The sequence below is a fragment of the Ricinus communis genome, chromosome 10 (genome assembly GCF_019578655.1).
Source record: "Ricinus communis isolate WT05 ecotype wild-type chromosome 10, ASM1957865v1, whole genome shotgun sequence".
Taxonomy (NCBI): Eukaryota; Viridiplantae; Streptophyta; class Magnoliopsida; order Malpighiales; family Euphorbiaceae; genus Ricinus; species Ricinus communis.
The window spans coordinates 9208775-9230587 of NC_063265.1; the positions used below are offsets into that span (position 1 = coordinate 9208775).

At 32.9% G+C, this 21813-nt stretch overlaps 3 protein-coding genes and 1 pseudogene across 4 annotated transcripts; all 4 read right to left on the reverse strand.

Annotated features, from left to right (window-relative positions):
* Nucleotides 1-1074: 1074 nt before the first annotated feature.
* LOC107261637 lies at nt 1075-2891 on the reverse strand (annotated as a pseudogene).
* A 3160-nt stretch (nt 2892-6051) lies between these two features.
* LOC8282022 (dynamin-related protein 4C) lies at nt 6052-8779 on the reverse strand. Its single transcript, XM_002523922.4, is given in 2 exon segments — nt 6052-7781; nt 7784-8779. Coding segments are annotated over 2 exon segments (2001 nt in total). The 5' UTR covers nt 8253-8779; the 3' UTR covers nt 6052-6249.
* Nucleotides 8780-8991: 212 nt separating this feature from the next.
* LOC8282021 (50S ribosomal protein L3, chloroplastic) lies at nt 8992-11452 on the reverse strand. The gene is made up of 2 exons (XM_002523921.4): nt 10763-11452; nt 8992-9382 (listed from the first exon to the last, which is right to left on the reverse strand). Exons 1-2 carry the CDS (start codon nt 11328-11330, stop codon nt 9093-9095), a joined length of 858 nt encoding a protein of 285 aa, XP_002523967.1. The 5' UTR covers nt 11331-11452; the 3' UTR covers nt 8992-9092.
* A 2058-nt stretch (nt 11453-13510) lies between these two features.
* Nucleotides 13511-21799, reverse strand: LOC8282020 (UTP--glucose-1-phosphate uridylyltransferase). 2 transcript variants are annotated; one of them, XM_002523920.4, is made up of 21 exons: nt 21207-21799; nt 20676-20974; nt 19290-19396; nt 19081-19171; nt 18282-18342; nt 18123-18200; nt 17995-18045; nt 17796-17848; nt 16826-16898; nt 16674-16731; nt 16513-16559; nt 16367-16432; nt 15519-15551; nt 15295-15332; nt 15144-15210; nt 15003-15059; nt 14806-14889; nt 14630-14728; nt 14450-14554; nt 13877-13948; nt 13511-13788 (listed from the first exon to the last, which is right to left on the reverse strand). In XM_002523920.4, exons 1-21 carry the CDS (start codon nt 21564-21566, stop codon nt 13762-13764), a joined length of 1926 nt encoding a protein of 641 aa, XP_002523966.3. In that variant the 5' UTR covers nt 21567-21799; the 3' UTR covers nt 13511-13761. The 2 variants fall into 2 exon arrangements, 1 of the variants encoding a protein (XP_002523966.3); XR_007217607.1 differs by lacking the exons at nt 13511-13788; nt 13877-13948; nt 14450-14554; ... (6 more) ...; nt 16367-16432; nt 16513-16559 and having other exon boundaries at nt 16678-16731; nt 17995-18058.
* Nucleotides 21800-21813: the final 14 nt, after the last annotated feature.

The following is a 21813-nucleotide window of genomic DNA, read 5'->3' on the forward strand; positions in this document are numbered from 1 at the left end:
AAAATAAATAAATGTCATTTTCACCAGTGTTCAATGCCTAACAAATGCTTCATTTTTTTATATTATTCATATGGGATGATGCCTCTTGGTGTCCCTTGTAGTTTTACCTTTCTTTAGTTTTCGTATTTGTTTTTCATGGTTGGCCCTGAATGTAATCCTTTATTGTACACTTGAAAATAATAAAATATTTACATAGACGTTTCTGATTAGGTCACCTAATCATACAGATCCAAAAGCAGGAGTCATATTGTCATCTCTAACTGTAACAAAAACGCATACTTTCTTGTTGTCTTTCAAATCCTGAAGAAGGGCTGCGATTGTCTATCTGCAGTAGCCAGAGAAAGCAAAACAACAATGAGGAGTAGGGTGCCATCCCCGGTGGTGCCATTTGTAATGGTCGGAGTCCTGGGATTGATTGTCTTTGGTCCTATGATAATGTCTTTTATGGAATACGTATTGCCTCTATTTGAAGCAAGTGATGAAGAAGATGCTTCATTCTCCTTCATCATGGTGTTTCCTCTTCTACTGTTAGTTCTTGTACACCTGATTTCTTGCTTGTGTCCTGGATTTGGCATGTGCTGTGCTACAAAACAGCAAAGGTACAGCTCTGGCTATGATACTGGTGGGTATGGATTGGGAACACTACTTCTAATTGTACTCTTCTTTGTTCTGTATAATGTTTGGTGAGAAGGGTACACCTATAGGTCATGCTCTTCTTTGCTCCAATCACTCTGATGCTAGTTATTAGTGCTTGTACTGAAAAAGAAGGGAGACGACTGTTTCTTCAACACTCTGATGCTGACGTAGCTTATGCCTTGTAAAGCAGCAGAATTCTTCCAGTTCATAGCACGGCAATTAAATATCTACTGCAATAAGTTTGTAACTTTTAAGATAATATGGTTTTGAAATAAATGTATTCTGGAGATGGAAGTATTGCAGTGCTTTGATGCTTTCTGGAGCAGAAATCTCTAGGAAATTTACCAGGCGAAATTCTGTTTTTTAAGAAATTCAGTTTTCTCTAGTCTCGTGATTCTAGACAACTGCAATTTAGTGAATCCATAAACAATGAAAATGTAGAAGAACTAATAAAACTATAAAGCTAAGATTAGGTAGTTCAGGTAATAACAACTCCAACTACGGAGATGAACAAAAGACAACCATCTTCAGTGATAGAGGCAAACTAAAAGCAAAAGAAGCATCATAACAAAAGGGCACAAACAAAAAAAAAGCAAAAGAGAGCAGCATCATCTCCATACAAGAACCACTCTAATCATTATTTAAAGTTATCTTGTTCATGATTTCGGATAGAACCTCCTTGGGCTACTCCTTTAGCACCTTGATGTTTGCTTTCAGGTTCTCTCGCTTTCCTGCAACAGAAAGCGATTCTTCTAGCAATCTCACAATTGCACCAGCACTAGTACCCATCACTTACATTAATGATTTCCAATTCCATTTCCTTGTTTACGAGATTTTGGATGCTGTTTTGCAAATGCAAGGCCATTGTATCAACCAACCTCCATAACACACCTTCCAGTAAGCAATCATTCTCATTTTCAAGTCGAAAGCTAGATGCAAAATCTTGCGATGCTTCCTAAGATCTCCAACTGCAACCTCACCAAGACCGGCAATGTTTATCTTGCAAGAACCAAATTTTTGCACATCGTCCATTTTTGTTGTTGGCCATAAGTACATTCCACTCCCTTGAGTACTCAGAATTACAAGTGTAGTCTGTTAGCTTCTCCATTTGAACCATCTTCCTAACCCAATTGGTAGACTGCTCTTTCATCTTTGCTATTATGTTTTGGAATGCTCTTCTTGTTGAGCACTGAAGTTGATGATAATTGTCCGAATTCAGAACATAGATGATGACACCTTCGATGTGCTGCCATACTTTCTTGACAAACCTAACCGGCATATTCGATATCCCCTCAATTTTTCTCCACAGGATTGCTTTGAAGGCAGAACGAGAGAGGAAATTAGGCAATTAAATCCCCATGGCTTCCTCTAAAACCTGAATCTCGTAAGCCAGAAAGTTCTATCTGGGATCACTTTCTGCACAGTTAAGTTCATTTGAGTATTGATTGAGCATTTCAACCAATCTAGCAGTGCAATGCATACGACGATCATCTGGGTACTCATCGAGTTCTCCCCTTAGAAGGATCTTCCTTAGGGACTCTTTTGCAGCTCCAATTATGCCCATTAAAGCTGTCATAGCCTCACAAACTGAAGACATTGTCTTAGGCAGCTTGTTCAGCTCTGATATGTTTGCATTCAGCTTCTCATTAATATTTCTTACAATATCTGGCAAGCATCTGGGTATCGTAGTTGCTTGGATCAGAGTCAGTTTTTGAGCCAATACAGGAATACCCACCATTAGATTTATCTATCTTCGATAGAAGACGATGACTTCCAAACAATGCAGCTTCTTCCTGCCGTGCTTCATCATAAGATTCATCACCTATGCGGTTCCTCACACACACATAACCAAGGCTATATTTACATCATCAGCAGTAACCTTTTCAAGCAGCCCTTCTGGTGCCTTGTTAGTCCTGGCACCAGTTTTGTCCACTTTCTGTGACATTCTGATAGACTCACAAGCTGTAAAATCAACATTAGCAGATAAAACATTAAGGATAATACTCTCTTTCAACACTTGTTTATATATATATATATATATATATATATATTAAATTAAATTAAAAATTAAAATATGAAATTAATTAATTTATACAAAATATAAAAATATGTAATTAACCTATCTTTCAACACTTGTTTATATATATATATATATATATATATATATATATATATATATATTTTATTTTTAGACTATAAGAAAGGTTGAAAGAAGGTTATCATACGATTTTTGGTGGGTCTCGACCCAACGTCATAGTTTGATATTAGTCAATTTTAATATTTTATTTAATTTTATAGAATTATTAATATAATTATAAACTTAAATATATAATAAATTTTAGTTATTATTTTAAGAATTTATGTTTTTAAAATATTAATATAATCATTGCTCTTCTTTTAAATATTTATAAATATTTTTAAAAAATTTATAGAAAATAAGAATTATTATATTAGAAAAATTTATTTATTTAGACTTTTTTTTTAAATTTTTCGTGAGTAAATGAGAATATATAAGAAGTAAAGAGTATAATTTTTTGGAGCCTAACTCTAAATGAATAGGAAGTGTATGGATACAATTTGGACTCAGTTGAGTTTGATTATAAGTTAGAATGAACTTTGGCGGCATACTTAAATGTAAGTAAGAAGGATGAAAATGGTGTTCTCAAAAAGAGATAAGTGAGTACTTGTAAGAATCTGTTTTCTGCAGGGAAATAGCAGTTTAACTATTACCTCTTAGGTTGAGATAATAATTATACAATTAATATTAAAATAATAATTCATTTTTTATTTTTTTTATAAAATTTCAGTTTTTTCTATTTTTTTTTTGGTGTTATAATCTTTATTGATCACAATAATTACATGATTTAAACCATATTACTTAGTATGGTGAAATTATATTAATGATCGAGTTAGTTCGAGTTTGAAATATTTTTAACGAGCTCGAATGGATTAAATAACGAATTTGATTTCAAATCAAATTTGAATAGTTTAAAATATTAAAAAATATTTTTATTTAATCTTTATATAAATTAAAATAAATAAATATTATTAATATTGAACTAATTATAAAGGAAAAACACAAAAAATAATAAATTTAATATAAAAAATTTCTAAAAGAACTAAATAAATATACTTATTTAACTGAACATAAAATCTAAGTCATTTTCTAATAATAATATCTTAAATATTATTATCATATATTCAAAAAATAAAAGATTATTTAACTTTATCTTATAAAATTTAATTTAGGAACATATATATTTATTTTATTATTATAGACAATATATATTATTTATAACAAGTCTAAAAGCTCATAAATATATTTAATCGAATACTTATTTTTTCAAGTTTGGCTCGAATCTTTAACGAGCCTAAAAATGAGATCAAGTTCTTATACTTTTAAATCAATTTGAAAAAATAAACCAAATCGAGTTAAATTTGAACTCTATAAATTCTAATTACATTCTGATTTTTTCTTAGATTCAATATTTTCCCTGACCCACTATATTCAAAGCAACAATACTAATCTAAACAATTGATTTTCTTTAGATTTCATTAATTAAAAATTGTGAACCATCAAGATTCAAGTCATATAGAGTAGGTTGGAGTTAAGAGTTCAAATTGGAGTTTTAAAGTTTTACGTGTGAAAAGAAACTAGTCATTGAAAAAAAAAAAAAAAAAATAACGCAGTGGAAAAGAATAAGGTTTCAAATGGCTCTTGAATTTGTCATTGAAGTTCAAATTACCTCTTTTGACTTTTTTTGGCCATTTTAGTCTAAAATTTAGGAAACATGAGTCATTTTAATCTTTTTTTGAAGAATGAGTTACACATATTTTATTTATTAATAAAAACACTTAAAAATAAGTATCTTTCTCATATATATTTTTATCACTTTCCTAGTAATCAAATATACTTTACCCACTTAAATCTTACCCAAACAAAAGAAAATTAAATTCTATCAAAACCAAATCCTATCCCACACAAACAAAAACAAAAATTAAATTTATACATATATGAAAAACCAAATCGATAGTATGGGCAACGACAACTGAGACGATGATGACAACGGCTCAGACTGCAAGGCGACAATGAAGGCTGAGATCGTATGAGCAATGACGACGACGGCGATGACAACAAGCAATTTTCTTGATTTTTTTTAATCCTTTTATGTTTGCAATTAGAAAATAACTAAAGGTGGTCGTAGTTACAGTGTGGCGATCTTTTAATATTTTATTTCCTTTGTTGTTTTGTATTATTGCGAGATGTTGTTATTAACGAGTTTTATTATAAATGAAATTGTGATGGTGGTAACAGTGTTAATTAGACGATGAAGTTGAATGTAAATGTGATAAATTAATATTTTTTGCTTGTAATATTTATTATTTATTAAAAAAATAATTAAGAATATATTGAATCTTATTTAATAACTCATAATTAATATTGCTTATTTTTTATTGCACTCACACACTTTTGATGAAAGGTGTAATACATAGGTGATGTTATTTCTATACTCTATTTTGTAAAGGCTAGAGAAAAGTAAAAATATTTAGATTTAAAATAATGTTTTATCCATAATAAAGTCAAGTCATCAAGTCATACAAGATCAATGAAACACTAATATAAAAATATTTTTAAATGTAGTTTCATATTTATTATTTTAAAATTCCTCATGAATTTTCTGTTATTTCTATAATTATTATTTTTAAAATTCTTATCTGCTAATCCTTTTAATAATTTTTAAAAATATTTTAAAATAGCTATTATCAAAAAGTAAAAAAAATTTAAATGACTTCAATTAAAATAGAAAAATAATTACTTTGCTTCTATCAAAACACATTATCTTATAATATGAAAATATTATTTCATATTATAAATCATATTGAAAAGATAAAATAAAAATAAAAATAATAAAAATAATAAAAATATTCTAAAAGGATAATATAAATTATTATGAATATTTTATTGCATAAAATAAATATAATTGTTATTTTTTAATATAAAAAATAACTTAAATAAAAAAAATATTTTAAAGACAAACTAAAAGATTATCTTATTTATTAGAGAAAACATGAATTATATTATAATTGGCTATGGTAGAAAATTTATGTGTCTAATGATATTTTTATTTATGGATAAAATGGTCTTTTTATATTAAAAATGAAATTTCTAGTTTAGCCCTAGCAAAATAAAATGTGGCAATAATACCACCCATAATACACTCACTCATTTTTATACAAAAAAAAAAAAAGGGTTAAAATGAGACTAATATTTGAGTTAAAAATAGCAATAAAAGGGGTAATTTAAACTTCAATTGAACTTTATTCCCAGTTTGATGCTACACATAAATAAATGCAGTGAGTTGGGTAATTGCTAATGAAACTGGGCAATGGAAAAAATGGCGATGCAGCCTATAATAATGATAGTATGAGGAATGCATTTCAAGCAAAAGGATTTAGTAGTTCAGCTAATACCAACTCCAATTAAGGAGATGAACAAAAGGCAAGTTAAAAGCAGATTAAAACATCATCAGAAACCACAAACAGAAGGTCTCAAACAAAATAATAATAAAAGGCAAAAGGCAGCAGCAGCATCTCCATAGTAAGACCCACCCGCTAATCATAATAGAAAGTTATCTTGTCCATGATTTCGGACAGAACCTCCTTGGACTCCTTCAGCACCTTGATGCTCGCTTTCAGCTTCTCTCGCTTTCCTGCAACAGAAGGTGATTCCTCTAGCAATCTTTCAATTGCACCAGCTTCAGCACCCATCACTTCATTAACAATTTCCTTCTCCATTTCCGTGTTCACAAGGTTTTGAACACTATGTTTCAAATGCAAGGCCATTCCATCAACCAACCTCCACAAAACAATCTTCCAGTAAGCAACCATTCTCATTCTCAAATCAAAAGCTTGACTGAGAATTTGCTGGTGCTTTCGAAGATCTCCAACTGTAACCTCACCATGATCAGGAATGTTTATCTTGCAGGATCCATATATCTGCATTTCATTCATGAATTTCTGTTGCTGGGCCATAAGTATGTTCCACTCCTTTAGGTATTCCGTATTACAAGTATAGTCCGTCAGCTTCTCCATTTGAACCATCTCCTTAACCCAACTGCTGGACTGCTCTTTCATCTTTGCTATTATGCTTTGGATAGCTCGTCTCATTAAGGACTTAAGTTGATGATAATAGTCCGACCGACGCTTCAGAACAGAGACAATGACATCTTCGATGTACTGCCATACTTTCTCCACAAACCTAACCGGCATATTCGATATCCTATTAACCTTTCTCAACAGGATTGCTTGAAAGGCAGAGTGATGAAGGAAATTCGGCAGTTCAATCCTTTTGGCCTCGTTCAAAACCTTAATCTCATCAACTAGAAAGTTTTTTACAGGATCACTTTCAGAACTACTATGAAGTTCATTTGAGTATTGATCTAGCATTTCAACCATTCTAACAGTGCAATGCATGTTATGATCATCTTCGTACTCATCGAATTCTCCCCTTATAAGGATTTTCCTTAGAGACTCTTTTGCAGCCCCTATTATGCCCATTAATGCTGTCATAGCCTCAGAAAATGAAGACATTTTCTTCGGCATATTGTCGAGCTCTGAGAAATTTGCATTCAGCTTCTCCTCAATCTTTCTTACAATATCTGGCAAGCATCTGGATATAATAGTTGCTTGGATTAGAGTCAGTTTTTGAGCCAAAACGGGAATACCCACCATAGATTTATCTATCTTGGATAGAAGATGATGACTTCCAAATAATGCAGCTTCTTCCTTCCGTGCTTCAGCATAAGATTCATCACCAATGCGGTTCCTCACACAGACATAACCAAGGCCTATGTTCACATCATCTGCAGTGACCTTCTCCAGCAGCCCTTCTGGTGCCTTGTCAGCTTTTGTTACCACTGCAAGAGTCCTGGAACCACTCTTATCCACTTTCTGTGACATTCTGATGGACTCGCAAGTTGTAAAATCAACAGTAGCAGATAAAACATTAAGAATAATACTCTCTTCAGGCTTTATATACTCCATGATGATCTCTGCAATTTGCTCATATATATTTTCAGGTTGACCATGAACAGGGACTCTAGTAATTCCAGGAAGATCAACCATTGTAAGATCAGGGACGCCAAATTTTTTACCACCAAAGTCAAGGGAGAATTTGATATGCCCTTACCATTGCCAGAAACCTCATCAGTAGCAAGATTTATGGCATCTGCTACATGAGATTCATCTGTGGATACTGTTTTGCCATTGAACTCCAAGAAAAGCTTTGGCTTAGGAGCTGAATGATGTTGCAGCCTCATTACAAGAGGTACTCTTGTGCATATGCCCTGACCACGGGGAAGGTTGATACCCGCCAATGATTCAAGGACACTCGACTTGCCCGAGGATTGATCACCACCAACAACAATGGTGGGAAGTTGTATGCCTTCTTTCATGACCATGAGGTGCCTAAGCTTATCAACGGCGTCAAGGAGAGGTCGAATTCGATCATTATACGATGAGACAATAGGCACATGGATTACCATATCCAGACATTCTGCATTGTCTGAATTCAGCTCTTTTGTGGTCACCATATTCAGACCTTCTGCGTTGTCCATCTTGTACAGCTCTTCTGTGGACGAGCATGGCTGGCTTCCATTTTTTGTTGTCTTTACTTACAGACCCGTCTCCACCCATAGCAGAAGGAAAGAGAAAAAGATGAGAGAAAGATGAAGAATAAGAACGGTGATATTAGATGCTTCCAAGGAATGTGAAAGAGAGCAATTTATAGGAGCTTCAGAAAATCAAAAAGGCATAAACGCTTGCTCTTCTTTCTAGTTGGCCAACTGGTGAAATGATAAATATTAGAAAACCAAAGCACGATCTGCATATTAAAGGATTCTTGTAAAACGTCTTGTTGGGACTCGATGCGATGGAGATATCGGTATTGACAGTCATCGTCCTTCATTCCAGAGTTTTACATAACAGTCTCTTCGGGTTCTTCACATCACAAGTACTGATTTTTTCAAACTCGAAAATAACAAGTCTGCATGCTTTCAATACATCAATTCTCTCCTTCATGCTTATTAATAGCTTTTCTAGTGATTTGTTGTTCCTTTAGTATAACCCCACCGTACGTTTTCACATGTTAACTTTTACCTGCAATGAAAATATCTAGACAAGATTGACCGACTCTTTACGTAAATGTTGATATTCAATCTTCGTGAAGATAAAATTAACAACCTTGTGAGAGGGTTCAGGATTGCAACAAAAATGTGCAAATGAAACAAAAATACTCACTATGTTTCCACATCAGAAAGCATTCTGAAACATAGGACTGAACCAAGGAGCACAATGTGATGTCAACAAAATTTAAGATAACTAATTTGAAGTTACAAAGAATTTGAGAGATTTGCAACAAATTGCTACAACAAAAAAAAAAAACAACAACATTAGAGCTAGTTCTTTGGTATGTTTTTCCCAACAATCTTAGCTGGTGCAATTCGTAGAAGATTTCCTGGCTTACCAGGGAGAGCACCTTTGATCATCACAGCACGGAGATCATTATCTATTTTAACAATCTTGAGCTTTCTGATCTTTGTTTTGGTTCCACCCATCCTACCAGGCATCTTCTTCCCCTTATATACACGTCCAGGTGTTGTTCCAGCACCAATAGACCCCAACGCTCTATGACTCTTGGAGCCGTGTGTCATTTGCCCCCTTTTAAAATTGTGCCGCTTAATTCCACCTGTTTGTAATTGTAAAGAAAATAAGAAGGAATTAGACATCATTTCATAGGGAATTCTGAATTATCAGTACATCAAAAACATACTATTCAAAACCGGCAAGATACGAACCTAAAATTGATCAATAGGATAGCAGAGCAGTATTGAAACAGATGTGAAACATAGGACACTGATTTAACATTTCATGACAAATTATGGTGTTATGCACTACTGAAAACAGGCTCACCATGAAATTGCAACCGCAAACCTTTTGTGACTTGTGAAGAATACTATTATTCTGAAAACATGAAGACTTTTTGTAAGGAATGCTATTGTTCTGAAAACCAGATGACTTGACTTGTGCACCACACCCTTCACAACACAAATACATGGACATGCATAACTGCTGAGCCTGGAGCCATCCTTAGTGGAAGTTCAATTAACCACATCAAGAAAAGGACCTTTTGAGAGACCCATCAATGCCGTAAAGACTTCTTTCCCCAGTTAACAGTTAGTACTCTACTACTCTCCAACTAAGAATGAGAAAAGAAAAGAAAAGAGAAGCACTTTGCTCTAGTAGAAAATGCTTGAGACAGTTATGTTTCCTCATACTTCTCATGAAGTGCAAAATGGCTGCAAGTGCCAAGATGCGTGATGGCATGAAGCGAATGAAATGCTACATAATATCTGATTAAACACAGTAAGAATTGTAGCAAGTTAATCCCTTCCCATGAAATCAATACACTAAAACAACCTCAAATTAAACAGAACAATCCAATTAGAATTTCTTTTACAAGCCCAACACTCATAAACTCAGCTTTCTGGTTCTCAGATTACAACTGTTGCCAAATTTAACAATATCTTTAAAATCCTAACATTATAATACAACTTTCCATCTCCCATTCCCACAGCCACTTGCGTTGAAAAAACTATGTGCCAGACTGTAGCTCGTAATAATTTTTGGGTATTCAAAATTATTATTTTGGCTTGAAATAAAAATAATTAAATCAGAGAAAGATGCGCCAACAAACAGAAACCAAGGAAAAGTAAACCGCATTGTTTATTTTCATCAGCAGAGAACATTGCAATAGGTCCCTTGTCTACAAGAACAGCAAATATTCAACTTTAGAAACTGTACTGTCGTAAGTCTTAACATTTTCCTGAAATCCACGAACTCTTTGGCTGCCCATCCACAAGATTCCATTGTGTTGAATAACTCAAGCAGACGCAACAAACATACATTTTAAGCGCTTCTAAGGTTACCTTCTTGAAAACAACCTCATATTTGAAGCTCACATATTACCATTTCCTTTAACATCCCAAACATTGCCATATAGCACATAAACCACCAAACGACAAATTAAACACACAATGGAAAAGAAATAAAAAAGAAAAGAGCAAACCTTGAAACCCTTTGCCAATGGTAATTCCAGAGACATCGACAAGATCCCCCTCCTTAAAAATCTCCTCAAGAACCAACTTTTGCCCAACTTCAAACCCATCAATATTCTGCAACCTAAACTCCTGCAAGTGCCTCATAGGTATAACACCAGCCTTTTCTAAATGACCCAACTCAGGCTTTGTAAGCTTTCTATCCCTAATCCTTCTATAACCAACCTGAACAGAGTCATATCCATCGGTAGCTTCAGTCTTAATTTGAGTCACAATATTTCCTTCTCTAAAACCAACTACAGTAACAGGAACAACAGTCCCATCACTCTCAAAATAACTCATCATACCAAGTTTAGTACCCATCACACCGATTCCAGCTTCCATGCTCATTGCCACAATGGAAAGGCCAGATGTTTTGGTTCCATTAGTGCAAGTAGTGACATTTTTGAGAAATGGGCTTTTGCTAATTGGTGAAAGGAAGTTACTTTTTAAGGAAATGGTTATCGAGGTGGTTCTGGTTTTAACAAGTGATGAAGTGCAATAGCACTGGGTTACTGGAGAAATAGCTGAGATTGGCATCTTTGATATTAAAAAAGAAAAATAGTTAAAGGAATTGGGTTTGGAGAAAATAATTCAATTATTCATTCGGTGGAAAGAGGAGAAAATGGAGAAAGCAAAACAGAGAAAGAAAGGAGCAATCTTTCTTATCCTAAAATCCTTTTAATGGTGAGGAGGGAGAGTCAGGATACTGAGCGATGCAGACCATGAGTTAATGTATAACCTTATCAATACAGCCGTCGGATGTATTGGCTTCGGGTACATCCCACCGTTGATAAATCTTTTACCTATCACCATCTGCATTTTCCCCTTTTTATTTAATAGATTAATGTATATTTTAATTTATATCATTTCTTTTCTTTTTATGCTTAAGATTTTAGTACGCAAGAATTTTCTTTGTATACAATTAATGTGAAATGGTTTAATTTTGTAGTTTTGTACCTCTTATATGATTCTTAATTATAAGTGAATCTCTGTCAAATACTAGAGGTGTTGATATCCTCTCCCTCTTAATGAAGTCTTTATTTTTATTAAGTAGAAAGTTTGGATACTAAGAAAATTATTCTAATTTTGATTGTATACAAAAAAAAAAAAGAAGAAGTTAAAATTCAATCCAAAAATAAAATGATATCAACTTTAGAAGAGTAAATTAAATTAAAACTTTGAAAGACTTTGATGGAGTTTAAAAGTCAGTATGTATTTAATAATGATTTTAAAAAATTTTGATTTCTGAATTTTATATTATTGACTTTTATTGACATAAATTTTTATATAATTTTGATGACTTTTTATGCATTACTATGAATAAAATTTTTTAAAATATTTCTTTTACTTTTCATCAAATTTTAATAGACTTTTTTAAAAAAAAAAAAATTTTCTTCTTTTTAAAATTTCATGTATTATTGTTTTCATTTCTCTTTAATATATTCTTTGTCTTAAAAGATATAAAAAATGATGAAACTTTAGAAGTTAAAAATTATTTACTAATAATATTTTTTTATACTCTCACAAATAAAAAATTAATTAAAAAATTTTAATTTAATTTTAAAAAAGCCTCATAAAAACTATGAATTTAAAATGAAACATTTAATGAATTGTTTTGACCAAACAACCCCACCATTTATAGACTTTTAGATTTTAATAGAAAGATTATTTAGATAATTTTTCTGTTGGTAAGTATAATTGTTAGTTTAAGTATTTATCAAATAATTTAGTAAGTATGATTATTATTGGTTTAAATATTTATCAAACAAGTATAAATAAAAAATAACAAGTAACATAAATTTGATGGTTTAATTGAACAAAGAAACTGTAATATGATAATTTCATTTAAAAAAATTATTTTCTCGATAAAAGAAATAGTATTGATATTGTGAAATAAAAAATTTAAAACTGGTATGAATTTAATACAATAATGAAATAAAATCTGTTATTTTGCATATAACATTATGTAGAATAATGTTTAAAGTAAACAAAAAATAATAAACGCATAAACTCTATAAAAATTATTAAAAATTCAAAAACTCTTCAAAAATAATTCATTTAAGAAAAATTTATAATTAAATACATCCTTCTTAATTTGTATACTATTTTCAAGAAATATTTTCCATGCATCACTGTTTGATTATATAATTTCTGATTTTTATATTTTCAGAACCAACAACTGACGTGTTATTGAGAAAAACAAATAGATTTAATAATTCATTAGATGAATAATTAAATAGGTTTTTTTAATAGACAATGGGTTGCTTCAGTCACTTATATGAATATTTTATTATACACAAATAGAAAATAGATAAATCATATGCATGGCCTCAAACTGAATCATCATTTAGATGAAATGCAGTTCCTGTGGAATTAAGAAAAATAATGGGGATCATGGCAATAGGCCTGCAAGTGCTCTTGAAAACAATATCTCAAACTGCTTAAAAATGATTCCAATTTCAAGTTGCTGCAATATTTCATAACCAAATTGAGACTGATGAGCATGCTTTTTCCTTTGCTGCAATATTCCTGTTCACATTCCGGAGAGCATACTTCAATTTACCTTAAATGTTTAGTTCCATAAATAGATGCAGCATGACATCAACAGAGTCCAGATGATTCTACATCTCTTTAGAAACAAAATGCAAGTAGAGAATCTTTTCTGTTCTTGTTGATTTCGTTACTAAACATGTGAAAGAACCAAAAGTATCACCAGATGCTTGCAACCCTCAAATTCATTAGTAAAGGCTTTTGAAATGGCCTTAGCAATTAGAGCACCGCCAATTGGGTTGATGCTCCATTACCATCATTATTATATTTTCATCAGTTAAAAATGGTAAACCTGATAAATAAAAAAAATTTAAATACAACAGAACATAAGCATAAAGCAGTCGCCTATTATTACAAAATTTTAGCTCTTCCTATTCTAGTCTCTACCAATGAACAACAAATGGGTTTGGACGGATCCTCAAATATCTGCAGGGTCCTTGATCTCCTGGACAACCAAAATGAAGAAGTTTCAGGTTCATTTCCTGCTTTTATTTAGAGGAAAACTAAAATACATTCACGAATTTTAGTCTCACCGTATTGTCGAGTACAACTCCGTCAGGAATTTCCAATTTTATCCCAGGCTCTGCTACTATACTTACTCTCCCCTTCAATAACACAGTTGTTATTCACCATAAAACGACCATCATAGGATAGAAAAGAAGACAAGAAAAACTGAAGTAACAGAAACTATAATAGGAGTTAATACTGAATGCATGTATTATTTCACCAATCAACCCTACGGATAATTAACAGAAATATTCATACATACAACGCTCTGTGGAATGAACCAGTATATGTCTATTCCATGTATATGACAAACCATTAAAAAGAAAAGTTATATCTAATCCTCCAAATATGCAGAATAAAGAATTGATTTTCCAATATAAAATACAAGAACCTAAACGACCAGGAAAGATTAATATTTTTTCAGAAACTATACAACTCCATCATAAGCAATCTCACAAGATTATCAAGCAACCAGATTAAATTCTGACAGCTCCCCAAGAGTGATAATTCAATAAGATAAGGCAATATGAAATTTTAATCTTCCGGGTCATTTAGGTCATCAAGCAACGTGATATATATATAAGGAACATGTAAAATACCTTGAGAGCCACACCAGCTCCAAACCACACGTCACCAGTCACCTTCAAGCTATCCAGCCCAACTATGCTAGGAATGGATTTGAAGCGACTCTGAAAGTCACTGACCTGAAAAAGGACAGAAGAACATCAAGAGCCAGTAGCATGCATAGAAAACAATAAGCCAGACTAATTACTTCTCACCTTTTCAAATTCAGGTCCTAAATCAATAGATGGATTCACAGGGTTAGCTCTAACTGTATTCGGAACTAAGTTGCCACCAGCAGATGAATACAGATCAGACTGCAAACACAGAAACTTGAAGTCTCAAATCAAGATTTAATATCATGAACGATATAGTCGAAAAAAGTTTTCAGTACCTGGAGAAGAAGCAAGTCTGATGTTGCATTTAGTGGAACAAACTGATATTGGGGGACAATTAAGCCAATAGGTTGCTCAAAAACCTGGCTCAACATTCAAAAATAAATAAATAAATAAACAAAATGATTTGACATGAGAAATCTACCATATAGTAATTCAACTACAAATGACCAGAAATTAATATAAAAATGAGTACCCGTATTGCTGAATTAATAGATGTTTCTGGCAAACTACTTGCTTTATCATCTACTCCCTGGAAACAACAGTAATTTCTGTTATTCCTTATTCTATCCAATAAGCACATCACATTAGTGATTAGAATACAGAGATGACACACCTTTGGAGTAGAAAGATTCAGTGTATCAGTATCAACAAGCCTTTGGATGGCTTTCAAATTCACCCATCTGATACAAAATTACAAAATCAGGGTTAAGCAAATTAGCCGGCTTTTGAGAGTTAAAAATTACTGAGCTGAATATGCTACTCACAGGTTTCTTGTATCAATAAATTTGAACTTCTCCATCGCCTTGATTTTATTGATCATAAGACAACAAACCAAAATCAAGTCTTAGTCAATGAACCCAAGAAGAAATTATTAATATAATAACAAAAGTCTTGATAACCTCAGTGCCCAATATTATCTTCACAAATGAGGTTTTGAAAAAGAAAAAAAAAAGACCCTAACTAAAAGGGAAAAGAATTCATAACTCACATGCTTAGAAGGATTCTGAGTAATTTCTGTAAGCTGCATTACATTAACAGGAAATGTTACTTAGAGCAATTACCAAATATATCAGAGCAAAAGGTAAGATTTAACAGGACTGGTGGACGCCAAATAGTCCAATCACTCAATGACTACTTAACAGTTGGCATTAGTTAGAGAAGAAATCATTCCATTTTAAGGTCAAAACAGATAATGCTCTTAAACAAAAAATATCCAACAAATAACTCAACCAATCCTCAAAACCAAACTAATTGAGGTGGACTAATGGGTTTCTTTTCCTCTGTTTAGAGGATTCAAGCAAATTAAAGATGCTAGATATGAAGCAACTGTGCCCCTCTCTTTCCAGATCCTCTCTAGTTGATCGAAATTTAGTAGATCACAAGAGAAAAAAATGCTACAAAGCAAGTCATAAAAAAAGTTACTTGGGGAGGAATACAATAAATGCAGACAAACTAAATTAAAATCACGTTATGTACAAGCCAAAAGTAAAGGTCATGTTGTTTTGGCATGATGCTCTAGTAACCTATTTTAGATATTCCACCATTCACAATGGATAACTCTGCAGAATCATTGAATGCAATTCGAATCATGTAATACAACTTTTTTGAACCACTAAACTGCAGTGAACATCCTCGAATAACATGGGACGTAACATTTCTAACTAAGCACTATAAGATCGGCCATTTCAACTCATCACTTTTTCTAATATCATAATGAATCTTTTAGGTCTCTTCATCAAAACCGCAATGCATCATCCAAACAATCCACAAGTCAAAAGGGCATAAAAAAAGGGGAACTACAGACATGCAGAACTAAAGCTCAAGTTTTAACTAAACCTGAAACCTCCCTTGGCGTTGAGTAACAATATTATTCCTTAAATAAGTTGATGTGGTTGGTGTCACCTGGAAAGTTTAAGAAGTAAACGAATTTCTTAACTGTAAGAAACAAAATAAATACAAATTCAGCAGTCATCAGTAAGTACCTCCATACAGTATTCAATCTTGTGTTGGGCCAAATGATTCAAGATTTCTAGGGAATCACTCAAGAAGAACAGCTGTCAAAGTAATCACTCTCTTATTACCATAAAACAACAACAGCATACACACCACTCAAAGTAAGACGAAAAAACTGTAATGAGGATACTGGGATCAATTGTGGCAGCTGTGCTATCTGAGCTAACTATTTGTACATACTCCTTTCCCTGGAAGCAAGTTGAAGAACAGTGTTAAGAAAAAATAATCTTGCAAGTCCCTTTGAATGGCACGTTTTCTAGATTTTGTAAGCTAAATATCTACCTGAGTCAATAAAACATCAAGAGTTCCACTTTTCATCAGGGAAAAGAAAGCTGCAGCATCATCAGAAGGATATCTGCAGACGAAAAAAAGTTAAAACATCTATTTACAAAGTTTTTACTAACTGCCAGTGAAGAAAAAAACAGGTTGGGGAAATAACCAGCATAAAGATCTATCACTGAATGAAACTTTTCTAAGTTGATATACTTTCATCTGAGATTCAATTTTAACAAAAGTACAAGTCTTTTAGGGAAAAAGAAAACAAAAATAGCATAACACAGAGGGTAGAATATCTAAAATTAAAATGCAACTAAAACGAAGCATTTATACATTTCTTACTGCTATACGATAAACAATAAACTCTTTCTTAGAACAGATTGAGGGACAGAAACTGATATCTAAAAGGCATGCACTCTCTCCATCCAGATGCTCCTTACCCTCTAAACCAACAAAGCTATCCGAAGTGTCCAAAGAAACCCAGTTCTCAGAAACACCCAAAGTCTGTTCTGAATTTTCAAGCTACTTCACTGAGTAAACACAAGTGAGAATGAGTCCCGTGCTTGTTAGGCCTACTTTTCTATATGTCAATGGCCAAATTCTGAAAAACGGCAGACTGACAAAATCCCTTTGATATCTTCCCAAATTAAAGGAATGTGAATATCAGAATCATTGCCATGGACAATCAGTAAAAATTAGCAGGAAATATTATATGACAGGAGCATATTCCATAATCATGTAAACTGGTCGCTTAAATATGATTCCAAACAAGACAGGAACATATCCACAAGAATAGATATAAGAAATCATACAAAAGAAAGTAGCAGAATACCTAAGGCAAATGAAAAGTAGACTGTTGGGATAATTAGATCTCAAGCTATGGTAGATAATAATAATATGGTACAGGAAAACTCAAGTGATAATATCAATTGTAATTCTAAAGGAAAGATACAACCAGAGAGAGAAAATGCCATACAATTTAGCCTCAGTATTCTGCTCATCAACAGATTCTGGTTGAAGATGTTCGCCCTGCATAAATTGGACCATGCAAGAGAGTGTGAGCTATAAATGCAAGCATTGATCAACTGAACTAAGCTGAGTTCAAACTAGTTGACCTATAAACTAATTCATAACTTATTAAAACTAGTTATACAAATGAGAGAAAGGTTGCACACCAGGCAAAAAGGAAGAATATCAATACTTGATTTGGAATATTTTCCCAAAACCTACATCACAAAACTGCAATAAGCGGATTTTAATAATGAGGTCACAACTCCAAGAAAAAATCAAAAATATAAATTACCTTCAAGGTATCATCATGCGTTCTGGTTGTGTTCATAATAACCAAAGGTATACGGCACCCGTACTTGGAATTAAGAGACTGTAGAAAATTACAGTAGAATAAGTAAATTGTACACAAGATAATAGAAAACCATGCTCAATGGAAATAACCAACACGGACCTCAATTTGATTAACAATTAAGTCCAGCGATGTCAAACCATTATGAACTTCAATTATAGACCTGCATATAAGAAAACAAAAAAATAATCATGAAGATTTAGAAAAAAAAAAAAATTGAATTAAAATTTAAAACATTCTTCAGAACAAATTCTTTCAGCTGTGTTGGGTAATCACATTCGCAGTTGAAGGTTACTAAACCATTATTGTTGTAGTTGTTGGTGCCAAGAAACAGAGACAAGGGGCTGATATTTGAATAGGAAAAAGAGTGGATCTGCAGGATCCCAAATGAATTACTATCTTGATTGATTGATCAAAGGCAACTAACACTGGTTTCTAGGGTGGATTTTATGTATTTTGATTGTAAGAAATCAAAACTAGTAAAACAACAATTTCAACACAAAATGGAATTCCAACCTCAATGCAAGATGGACGCTACAAATTGCAACACAAACTAAATCAGCATCCATAATTGCTAAGATATTAGATTAGGCATTTCAACCTAAGAGCAGCCACAAAAATGATGGTGAAAAATGTACCAATAAGGATGAAGAAGACACTTGAGACTATGAAATTAAATATTTTGGAGAAAGGGCATTTAGTTGCAATGACAGAAAAAGAAGAAACAAAGAGAATCAAATAGGAGATAGAGAATCTTCTTTATAGATGAGAACACTTGGTGCAGGAAATTCACATTCAGGACTGAATCAAAAATTCTTAACCTACTTTTTCAACCCCCAACAACAATCTCAAACATACTCATATGCTATACCAAATATGTTAGAACAGGATGAGTACTTACTTGGGTCCACCGAACCCCAGTGTGGTTCCCAAGGAGCCATTGAACTTGACCACCACAAGCTTCTCCAAAAGCTGCTTAATTTCCGCAATATCTGCATTTAATCCAGGAATTTTCTTTAACAAGTGAATATTTAAAGGAGGAGAGTGTGATGCAAAACAAGTTAAAATTAGTTCAATTTTCTCAGATAGACAAAAGTTGAAATCCATTACCATCAGAAAAAGGCGGTAAGTTCTGAAAAGGAACAAGCAAAAGTTCATCCATTGCAGAGCTTATCTTGCTCTCACTCTTGGTTTGCTCGATCTGCTGTCCTTCCTCCCTTCATTGCAGAATTTAGTATCACATCAAACAAAGCATTGGTAACTTGAAAACAAAATTTAAAAACCAATGGCATCGTTCATTCACAGAAGCAATGAATTGCATTTGCACAAGAAGGCTAAATTTTGCTCACACAACCAGCAATAAACAACAAAGATGTAATGCTGAAGAAGATAATAAATCTTATATTCACTTGTTCGCTGTAGAAATTTCTAAAATAGACAGGCCATAAATATTTGACGTAGTGCAAATCTGATTTGCATGCATATGAGCATTTAATAGTTTTGGATGAACAGTAGCACTAGCAGTTAGTAATCCTTCATTGCACTTACTCAAGTTTTAAAAAAATGGTAGAAAACAGGCTGCACACTACATTACTGCAGTTGTTTTCCCAAACTTCAAAAAGGGTTTTCTTTTCTCAAACTTACAAATAGGGTTTGCTTTGAGAAAAGGAAAAGCACAATAACAAAAAGCCTATTATGGAACCTCAATCAAAATCTTTGACAGAGAGATTTTTACTCAGCAACAACAGCCTTTCTTGCTAGATCAAGACACAGCTTAATACCATATAAAACCCAATATACATTATCTCAACAAGCCAGCAACTACAATGGAGAATCACTGAATATTATTTCCATTAACAATTACATTGCCCATCTCCAAAAATCTAGAAAAACAAACATGTAACAAATACTATATTTTGAACCATACAAGCACAACCATTTCCTCTATCACTTTTATATCACCAACTTCACTCAATGCAGACAACTTCTTTCACACAATATATTGTCCTATTTTTCATCCCGGAGTGACCAGTACACACACACATCAATACTTAGAACAAATCTCACTATAGTTATTGGAATACTCATTCAACCTTGTAAAGTCACATTCTTCTCAGAAACAGCTAGGTCATCTTTAAAGCTCAACTTTTAAAATAAAATGATCGGTCAACTAAGAAATAGAAAAAATAAAAAGAAAATAGAAAGACTAAAATTTGATTAAGGACCTAAACTATGATTGTAACTTCAGTTGCTAACATGGATGATAAAAAAAGCATATATTTTTATGTCCTTGTTTTCAGACATCAGCTTTAAGCAAAGTTCGTTCAAGCAGCAGCAATACTACTAATCCATAACTCATCTCCAACAGCAAATATTAACTTTATTCTTTTTATCAAATCAGTAAAAATTAACTCAAAATATAGAGTTTCTCGATCACTTCCAGAAGCAGCACTAGTAAAATTTATGCTATGCAGCAAACTACAATTCCTATAATACCTGGATTCTTTCTTAGAAACAGCAAGCTCTTCTTTAACATCTCCTTTCAAAGCTCTCAACTTCTTCTGCTCAAGTAAGAAAGTCTTGGTAATCATATTGCAAAACAAATACACAAACTGGACCGAATCATTAGCCGGCACCGGATAAGCAATCTTCTTAAAATATTCCCATGGCATAGTGGAATCAACCAGAGCTACAATCGGAACTTGCAGTCTATCAGCCTCCAAAATCACTGAACTCTTCCTCTCTGTATCCAACACCACCACACAATCTGGTGGTTGTATTGGTCCAAAACAAACCTTCACCATAAAAAAATAAATAAGGAAATTTTTAATCGACCAAAATATAGAAACACTTCTCAATTCTACAAAATAATCAGACCTTTTCATTTCTTCATGCTAAAGAAGAAAAAGCAGAACTTTTTTTAGGGCTAAAACTATTAATGCAAAACAAAACTTTACCATAAGAATTGTAATCAACCAAAAAACGCCCCCTTACATTCTAATTATGATTGAAGAAAATGAAGCAAACCTTTTTATTTCTAGACCTAAACTTTTTAGGGCTAAAACTATTAGTCAAGAAACCACCCATTCTCCACATAACATTATCTCTAGGGCTATAAATCCCAATCTTTTTAGTCATTTGCTCAACGATCTCATCAAAAAGAGGATTCGTGTTAACAAACAAGAACCGTGCTTTCTTGTCGCGCGCAAGATGAGAAATAAAGCTAGCAGCATTTCGAAGACAAATTAGGGTTTTATCGGAATCGATTATGGCCTGAGAATTCCTGATTCCGTAGGTATAGATCTTAAAGTGTTGGGCGGCGACACGGCGGCCCAAATGGGCGTTTGTGCTTAGTAGTTTCTGGATTACAATGGAGTGGATCGTCATGATTGGTAGTGGTGGGTGTGGAAGGAAATCTTGAAGATATTAATAAATTTTACAAGTCCCGCTCCATCGTCATTCTTTACTTCCTACTTCACTGTCAGCAATGGAGAAGAAGCAGCTTGTGATAGGGTTTATGGGTTTTCTTTTTTCTTTCTTTAATTTGGCTTCTTTTCTTTTCAGTTCTACAATTTGTAATATGGACTGGGCCTGAACATTTACAATCCATTGCCGACTAACAAAATAAATAAAA